The sequence below is a fragment of the Anas acuta genome, unplaced genomic scaffold (genome assembly GCF_963932015.1).
Source record: "Anas acuta unplaced genomic scaffold, bAnaAcu1.1 SCAFFOLD_204, whole genome shotgun sequence".
NCBI lineage: Eukaryota > Metazoa > Chordata > Aves > Anseriformes > Anatidae > Anas > Anas acuta.
The window spans coordinates 87,205-95,878 of record NW_027076267.1 but is presented as its reverse complement, the minus strand read 5'-3'; the positions used below and the strand labels follow the sequence as shown (position 1 = coordinate 95,878).

The window sequence follows — 8,674 nt, the reverse complement described above, 5'->3', positions numbered from 1 at the left end:
AGTTGGGGTATTTTTAGCTAAAAGGACAGACAGGACATTTATGTGGTCTTGAGTCTTTCAAAGAATGCCATGGATTAAGTCAACGTGTTCTGGTAGTCTACGGATCACTTTGGCTTAGGAAGACAAGCCTGGGCTTTTCAATTTGGTCATTCAGAGCAACTTCATTACCACTTTAGTCCCTTCACCCTTTCTCCTTGTGAATACCAAGCACCCCTTCAACACACAAACTTGATGTTACCCCTTCGTCTACCACCCCTCGCACTTTTAACAGCTGGAACTGTTTACAAAGACTCAGCAGTCCTGAGAATCTAAACATAACACGGATCTATCTTTCTTTACCTGCTGAAACAGAGGCGTTTTTTCTCTGGTCCGTCAGGCATTCCCTCTTTTAATTCATCTCCAGAAACCAAGGATGCATCGTCATCACTGTCGAACGTATCATCTTGTAAAATAGGATTTAAATGGTCTGAAAGACAAAAGAGGTTTGTTAACTTTCCTGAATAGCCTTTGTCTCGTTCTCTTACATGAATACAGCTTCTAAATCAGTGCCAAAACCCTTTCTTCATTTGAGAGCACACACTGAAAGCTATTTCCTAGAGTTCATCCCACCACAGATCTAAGGAGATGGCACAAGGCCCTACAAAGCTGTACTAAGTCCCACTGATGTGTACGTATAAGGTACGCTACTCTTGGTGATTTTTTTCTCCCCCTTAGAATAAAGGAGATTACAAACAATTTCCGCAGTTGCTAAATAGATAAAAAACAAACAAACAAACAAACAAACAAAAAAAAAACAAGACCATTTCTTTCTGGAGGAGGTTCCCACAATGAAAGCACGGGGATTAAGGATGTGATGGCCACAGAATTCCATTCATCTAGTAAATATCAGTGCTAATTGATCTCACGTGCACATGTATAGTACGATCTACAAACATTTAAATTAGGAGACTGGTTAAAAATGATGATAGCTAAAACAATATTTAGCTTAGACCAGTTATACTTGTATCCTGGTCCTGACATTCTTCAGAAAGGAATTAGAAACATTGACCTAGAAATGCTTCCCCTCCAAATATCTGAGTTTTGATTTTTTAAAGAAAAATAGGTGCCTTATACTTCAAACCTCAAGTCAACCTCTACAAATGCTAATTATCTTAGCTGCCGTCAGAAGCAGGATGCTTCAGTAGAGAACGCATCGTCCTTTACTGTGTATTGAGTCATTCAGAGCTTCCATTTGGCATTTCAGTTTCGAATCCAGAATAAAACCTATGCGTTATCTTCCAGACATGCCCAAAAGAAAGACATGCACATGCAAATAATAAAATTCTACCATCATTATGTCTGAAAGGTTTAAGTTGATTGCACAAACCACAAGTTTTTGCTTTAGCAGAATTATAAAGAAGTGGATGCTGTGGTTATACCTTGCTGTCGGTCCTCCTTTAGTGCAAGCTGTGCATGCGGGAAGATCTTCTGCACAACTTGTAAAATATTCGCTCCTGATCTTTTAAAAAGTGGCTTGAAAATGGGTGATAGTGCTTGTCCGGGTGAAGCCACGATCCTGTTTGATGCCGGAACAACCTTCTTCAGAGCCATGAAAAAGTCCTTTGCTTTTATTTTAATAGAAGCAACCTCTCCCTACTTGCATAATATAATGCTTTTTTTTTTTTTTTTATAATGCTTTTTTTTTGCTTTTATTTTAATAGTAGCAACCTCTCCCTACTTGCATAAAGCTGAGGATAGCATCGACGTAGAGAGCACAGCGCAGCTTCAGTACATAAAGATTTGATATCTGCACCACAGTATCCTAACAAACAAAAATCAAACGTTACATCAGTCAAGGCCCAGGTTTACAACATGCAACATTTAAAGAATTTGTAATGCCAAAACCAAACAGGTTAACAGGGAATTCAAAGTGCTACCGCTCTGCAGGGAAGTTTCATGTTGCGCACTGATATCCTGCGCTTATGCAGCTGAAGCAGACTCCTCATCAAAAACTATACTCTTGAGGAAGATGCCCCAGAACCATTTAACGTTTTCAGACAACAAAAAGAACGACAACAAAGAGTAAATAGATGAAAGCATCTAACTCTGATTGCTATGAAGGCGTGCCAGCTGCCTTGTTGACTAGTTGTGCAGCAAGGCACAAGAGCTTGGGCACTGCCTGGTACAAGCTAAGGTTCTTTACAACTTGCTCACAAGCAAGAATCCATTTTGGTTTCAGTCTTACCAATGCATTTCTCAGCTAGTTCATCAAGCAACATGTCCGGTGGCTTAGGGGTCCAGTCACGAGTATGAATCTTGAAAATTTCTTTTCTAGCCTGGAAGCAAAATCATTGCATTTTAGCTTGTCCCAAGTTTTCCTTAAAAATACCAACAAGAAACAAACAAACCAAAAAGCAAGCAAACAAACAAACAAACAAAAAAAAACCAGTCCTCCCTCAAAACCCCTCATCTATTAATACGCTTTTCTTACTTGCTCAACTTTCAAGTATTTTACAGTTATTTAATATACACTCTGCATTTTCAACCAGGAAATTGAATATTTCTTATTTGTTATACTGAACTTTTTCTAGGAACCTACAATGAAAGAAAAGGCATTTATAGCTTCAATAACAAGTTTCCAAACTATGAGACCTAATGACCCAGAGGAAAATACTGTAATGAAAAATTTATCCAGAAACATTTCTTTGTTGTCCAAAAAACTTCTCTAAAACTTAGCAAGCTTTCATTGTGACAGTCTCATTACTTCATCACATTTGCTTTTCAGTCAGTAAATGCACAGAAAGCACTTCTGGCACAATGCTTCAAATTGCTACAATTACTATAAAGAAGAAAATAATTATGACTCAAACTACTACCACCGATCCGGGGCACAATCAAATGCAAACACGTCCCCTATTCATTCAGAAGTGAAGGATTGAGACCAAAAACACAACTTCATGATGAAAACGCCCAAATGGACTAAATAATTAAGCAAACAGGTACAACTTTGGGAATGAAAGGTTTGATTATAGAACTAACTACTTGGTGGTATCATCCTGACCATATATATCCAGTACCATATTTGCCCTCCATGGAACAACGCAGTGTCTCCACATATCACTCTTTTTTCAAGTTGTCAATTATTTTTTTTTCCTATAAAGTAGGACTTTGCCATGGTAGAACTAACGTTGAATTTAAGTTCTCACCTCTTTATTTGGCAAGTTGAAGAGGAACTCTCTGCCAAAGCGTCCTGGTCTTCGTAAAGCAGGATCTATAGAATCCAGTCTGTTGGTAGCTCCGATTACCACGATCTCCCCTCTGTTATCTATGCCATCCATAAGCGTCAGAAGAGTTGAAACAATGGAACTAATAGAAAAATATAGTTTTTATTTACTGGTTCAGTAAATTTTGTTACATTCCACATGACTTTCTTGATGCCGGAACAACCTTCTTCCTAGTAGTCATTCAAAAGTGGGAAAAAAATAGTCTACCAAGTCGGGGTTTTTTTTTGGTTTGATAATACATCTGCAGACTGGTAAGTCATCAAGCACTTCAAGACTGTTTGAAATAATCTCTACATTAATGGAAAAGGAGTACTGCACACTTCTGCTCAGGAAGAAAATCACGGAAAATGTTCCGTGATGTTCCCTCTTGCTTTGGTAATGCTCTTTCTCAGTGTTTTTAGTCTTGTCCTTTCTACCTTGGCATCTCTCTGCAATAGCTGAGGAGGAAAGCTTTTTAGAGCTACATTCAGTGCCACACTTGAGAGAGGAAGTTTGCCGCAATTTCTCACCAGGCTCAGAAGTCTCTTTGCCGTACAAAACATTTTCATTAGAAATGAGGTCACATTCTTTTGATCTTCTTGGTTTCTCCTTGTCTCCACCGTCATCACATTGGTACTGTTCGAGGTATTCATCCTTCCCAGTAGATTTCGGAGGGTCCGCGACACTGCACAAAATAAAATCACATTTCTCACTTCTGCTGAAGGACGTGAAGATTAACAGTAAAACCTTCCAAAGGCAAACAAACAAACAAAAACCTCCAGACTACAGGAACACTGGCAGAGATATGCCATTTAGAAACCTCTCCTGCGATAAGGACACCTTCTCCAGCTCCCAGAGAAAGTGTTTTTTCCCCTCTTGCTTCTGAAGCCATTGCACTAAAAAAGCACACGCATTTGTCTCCCTCCACATGCTGCTGCTCTGAATAAGAGCCAGAAGATTCAAAACCACCCTATTTGGTCTCCCCACATAGCCGAAAAAAACACCAGTTGAAACAGAGTTTTCTACCTCTCTCCCAAGAATTTACATTCACGTATCCTGTGACTGCAAAAATAGAAGGCGGGGCTCAGGAGGAACAGCCAGTGTTGGAAATGAAAAAAAGCAGCCTGTTTCTTCAGAGTCTTAAGCCTATTCTACTAGGAAAACAAAACAAAACAAAACAAGAGGAGAGGAGAACAACAGCGGGAAATTTACCTATTCTCCAGGTGTTCAATTGCAAAGCCTCCGCTGGAGGATCAACAGCTGTGAATTGAGCGTGCTTAGGAGAAATCAGATCTACGTCTGAACCACAACTATTTCAGTAGTATCACTAACTTATGTTACTCTGAAGAAGCAGTCAGCACCGTTTCTATGTTAGGAAATAGCTGAACAGAGTCTGTTATTCACAGGAATTATTCAGGCAGGCTTCTTTAGGAAGGCTGGGTTTCACTAGAACATTACTAGCCTGTAAGCCTCATGGCATCACCTTCCATCTTGACTGCTAAACCTCCTTGCTCCCTACCATCTTCTTTGCCAAGATACAGCTGTCCACGTTTACTTTTCCTACTTGGCTGGACTGAATTTAAGAAGGGATCTTGCAACTCTTCCTCTTGTTTGCCACTTAATCATCACACCAAATGAAAACTATTTGCCTTTCACCTCTTTATTTCAGGCATTCTTTCCTAGTGGTCATTTAAAAACGGAAAGAAAAAGTCCATCAACTTTTTTTTTAATATCCAGCAGACTGTTAACTCACCAAGCACTTCAAGACTGTTGGAAATAATCTCTACATTAATAGAAAAGGAATTCCTCAAACACACTGCGGCCGCTTACCTTTAATATACTCGTTGGATGAGACGGAGCTGTATTTCTTGCTTTCGCCTGCACTGGAAGGCTTCCCTTCCTTGTAAGGTTGTTTACTGCTCTCACTTCTGCATTGCTCACATGAAGAGCCATCTGGAGGATGGGATTCTTCCTTCTTCTCCCGCGTTATCTTCTGGAAACGAGGATCTAAGTGTTCCAAGGAGCCTTTCACTTTCCTGCTGTTTCTCTTTTTTCTTCTTTTTCTTCTCCTTTTTCTTCTTGTTTTACGCTTGCGATTGGCATTGTCAAAGTGGAGCACACAGAAACACAAATCGTGAAGTCTGAAAGAAACATGCAAGTTTAAAAGAGAAAAAAAGATGTGGCACTTGTTGCCTATATGAAACTTTATTTATTTTACCACAGGTGATGATTTGCAGCATGTCAGCTATTTTGTGGTGCTTTGTGCACACGCAACTTACTTTAGATGTAGCAAACTTAAGCCCTCAGATTGGAGGACCATAGGTCCTGGTTTGTACACAGATCATTAACAATGGCTAGCTCTGGAATACGTGCAAGCAGAAAAAAACTTTTAACCTAATCCAGAATGGTGTACGGATGTGTTTCCAACTATGTGGTCCAAAGCTAAAAAAAAAAGAAGGAATACATGAGAAGCACCCAGAAAAGAATTAGGATAAAAAATGCGGAGTATGCTGGAATCCTTGCTTACTTGGAATCCTTCTCTCCATGTTTATCCTTAGACTTCTTTTTCTTCTAGAACTTGTGATATTTTTGCATTTTTTTCACCACCTAAAAGCTCCTTTTCTATCTTTCTGTCTTTCCTTTCTATTTCACTTTCACTACCTTCTGCATGGATATATTTTCTTTTTCTGTTTCCTTCTGTTTCATTTTTCTGGCGACAGTTCTCCAAATGAGCTGACACAGGTGGAAGCGCATGTCTTTCACGAGAATGTCTTCCAGAATGTTGCTGAGATACCGAGCAACAATGCAAGTCTGCTCCGGGTGTGCTAAAGCGACGTCCATCTTCATCTCTCAAGAGGGAACCGTGAGGCCATCCACTTTTGTAATGATAATGCTTATGTGACCTGCCGTAGTAAGTTGCAGTCCATTTGTCAAAGGCTGCATCGCCGTGAGAGAACTTTCTCTCTCTACTGTCTCCTGTCGCATGAGGCTGTCGTGGTTTAACCCGGCTGGCAGCTAAACACCACGCAGCCGTTCGCTCACCCTCCCCCCTCCCTCTCTGGGACGGGGGAGAGAAATGGAAAGTGAAGCCCGTGAGTTGAGATAAAGACAGTTTAATAAGACAGGAAAATAATAATAACAAAATAATAATAAAAATAATAACAATAATAATACAATGGTGATAATAGGAAAGTAATAATAGTATGTACAAACAAGTGATGCACAATGCAATTGCTCACCACTCGCTGACCGATGCCCCGCCTAACCCCGAGCAGTCCGGCCCCTTCCCCCCAGCCAGCCACCCCTATATATTGTTTAGCATGACGTCAGATGGTATGGAATACCCCTTTGGCTAGTTTGGGTCACCTGTCCTGGGTCTGTCCCCTCCCAGCTCTTACTGCACCCCCAGCCTGCCCGTTGGCAGGACAGAGCAAAAGGCTGAGATGTCCTTGGCTTAGTATAAGCACTGCTCTGCAACAATTAAAGCATCGGGGTGTTATCAGCACTCTTCTCATCCTAAGCCAAAACACAGCATTCCACCAGCTACTAGGAAGAAAATTAATTCTGTGCTAACTGAAACCAGGACATCTATCCACCCCTTATTCCATACCATTTATGTCATGCTCAGGTTACACTCTTTTCCATACATTCTAATTAGTCACCTATAGTAATCATGGTAGTGATAACATACAGTATAATATACTATTTAACATGGTACAATTCAGTTCATGGGCTATTCTCACCCAGTATTAAATCTCCTTGAGGTACACACCGGACCTCTCCGTTCTTTTGCATCACCCACCAAGTGTATCCAGGTCCCTGAGCGAAAACAATTCCACGAATAGGTTTGCCTTTTCCTGAGGCAGGAGTAGCCCAGACTGTTTTACCCAGCATATTTTTTACATGCACTACAGGAACTTTATCCCCATCTACAGTACGTAACAGGTTTGATTGGGCAGGTCCAGCTCGGTTGGTAGATCCCCTAGTATTGACTAACCAGGTGGCCTTTGCCAAATGCGTATCCCAGTTTTTGAACGTCCCAGCGCCCATTGCTTTCAAGGTAGTCTTTAACAGGCCATTGTATCGTTCAACTTTCCCGGAGGCTGGTGCATGATAGGGGATGTGATACACCCATTCAATACCATGTTCTTTGGCCCAAGTGTCTATAAGGTTGTTTCGGAAGTGAGTCCCATTGTCTGATTCTATTCTTTCTGGGGTGCCATGTCGCCATAGGACTTGCTTTTCAAGGCCCAGGATGGTGTTCCGGGCGGTGGCATGAGGCACAGGATATGTTTCCAGCCATCCGGTGGTTGCTTCCACCATTGTAAGTACGTGGCGCTTGCCATTGCGAGTTTGAGGGAGTGTGATGTAATCAATCTGCCAGGCCTCTCCATATTTATATTTCAGCCATCGTCCTCCATACCAAAGAGGCTTTGACCGTTTGGCTTGCTTGATTGCAGCACATGTTTCACAGTCATGAATAACCTGTGCTATAGCGTCCATGGTCAAGTCCACCCCTCGATCACGAGCCCATCTGTATGTTGCGTCTCTACCTTGATGGCCTGAGGTGTCATGGGCCCATCGGGCTATAAATAATTCACCTTTATGCTGCCAATCCAAGTCCACCTGAGCTACTTCAATCTTAGCAGCCTGATCCACCTGCTGGTTGTTTTGATGTTCTTCAGTAGCCCGATTCTTGGGCACATGAGCATCTACGTGGCGTACTTTCACAGCCAGGTTCTCTACCCGAGCAGCAATATCTTGCCACAATGCAGCAGCCCAGATGGGTTTGCCCCTACGCTGCCAGTTGTTTTGCTTCCATTGCTGTAACCATCCCCACAGGGCATTTGCTACCATCCATGAATCGGTGTAGAGATAGAGAACTGGCCATTTTTCTCGTTCAGCAATGTCTAAAGCCAGCTGAATGGCTTTCACTTCTGCAAACTGACTCGATTCACCTTCTCCCTCAGCAGCTTCTGCAACTCGTCGCGTAGGACTCCATACAGCAGCCTTCCATCTCCGATGCTTCCCCACAATACGACAGGACCCATCAGTGAACAGGGCATATTTCTTTTCATTCTCTGGCAACTGGTTGTACAGTGGGGCTTCTTCAGCACGACCCACCTCCTCCTCTGATGATATCCCAAAGTATTTGCCTTCTGGCCAGTCCATGATCACTTCCAATATTCCTGGGCGACTGGGGTTTCCTATTCGAGCCCGCTGAGTAATCAGTGCAACCCACTTGCTCCATGTAGCATCAGTTGCATGATGCGTAGAGGGGACCCTTCCCTTGAACATCCAGCCTAGTACCGGCAATCGGGGTGCTAGGAGGAGCTGCGCTTCAGTACCGACCACCTCCGAAGCAGATCGAACTCCTTCATATGCTGCCAATATCTCCTTTTCAGTTGGAGTATAGCGGGCCTCAGATCCTC

At 42.1% G+C, this 8,674-nt stretch overlaps 2 protein-coding genes across 2 annotated transcripts in view; both read right to left on the bottom strand.

Annotated features, from left to right (window-relative positions):
• Nucleotides 1-319: 319 nt before the first annotated feature.
• The window catches only part of LOC137849196 (ubiquitin carboxyl-terminal hydrolase 42-like), a 31,147-nt gene continuing 22,792 nt past the window's right edge, over nt 320-8,674 (bottom strand). The window contains 4 exon segments of the mRNA XM_068668694.1: nt 320-466; nt 5,073-5,383; nt 5,770-5,840; nt 5,842-6,298. Coding sequence (XP_068524795.1) covers nt 336-466; nt 5,073-5,383; nt 5,770-5,840; nt 5,842-6,298 — 970 coding nt within the window. The 3' untranslated portion in view covers nt 320-335.
• LOC137849200 (ATPase family AAA domain-containing protein 2-like) lies at nt 876-3,355 on the bottom strand. The gene is made up of 3 exons (XM_068668697.1): nt 3,186-3,355; nt 2,225-2,315; nt 876-1,801 (listed from the first exon to the last, which is right to left on the bottom strand). The coding sequence occupies exons 1-3, from the start codon at nt 3,315-3,317 to the stop codon at nt 1,689-1,691; spliced, it is 336 nt and encodes a 111-aa protein (XP_068524798.1). The 5' UTR covers nt 3,318-3,355; the 3' UTR covers nt 876-1,688.

Bases quoted from the DNA above. Each gene is read 5' to 3' on its own strand.
- LOC137849200 (XM_068668697.1), bottom strand. From the start codon at position 3,317: ATGGATGGCATAGATAACAGAGGGGAGATCGTGGTAATCGGAGCTACC. The intron at 2,316-3,185 runs GTGAGAACTTAA...TTTTGCTTCCAG, and splicing joins TCAACTTGCCAAATAAAGAG to GCTAGAAAAGAAATTTTCAA. The intron at 1,802-2,224 runs GTAAGACTGAAA...TTTGTTTGTTAG, and splicing joins ACTAGCTGAGAAATGCATTG to GATACTGTGGTGCAGATATC.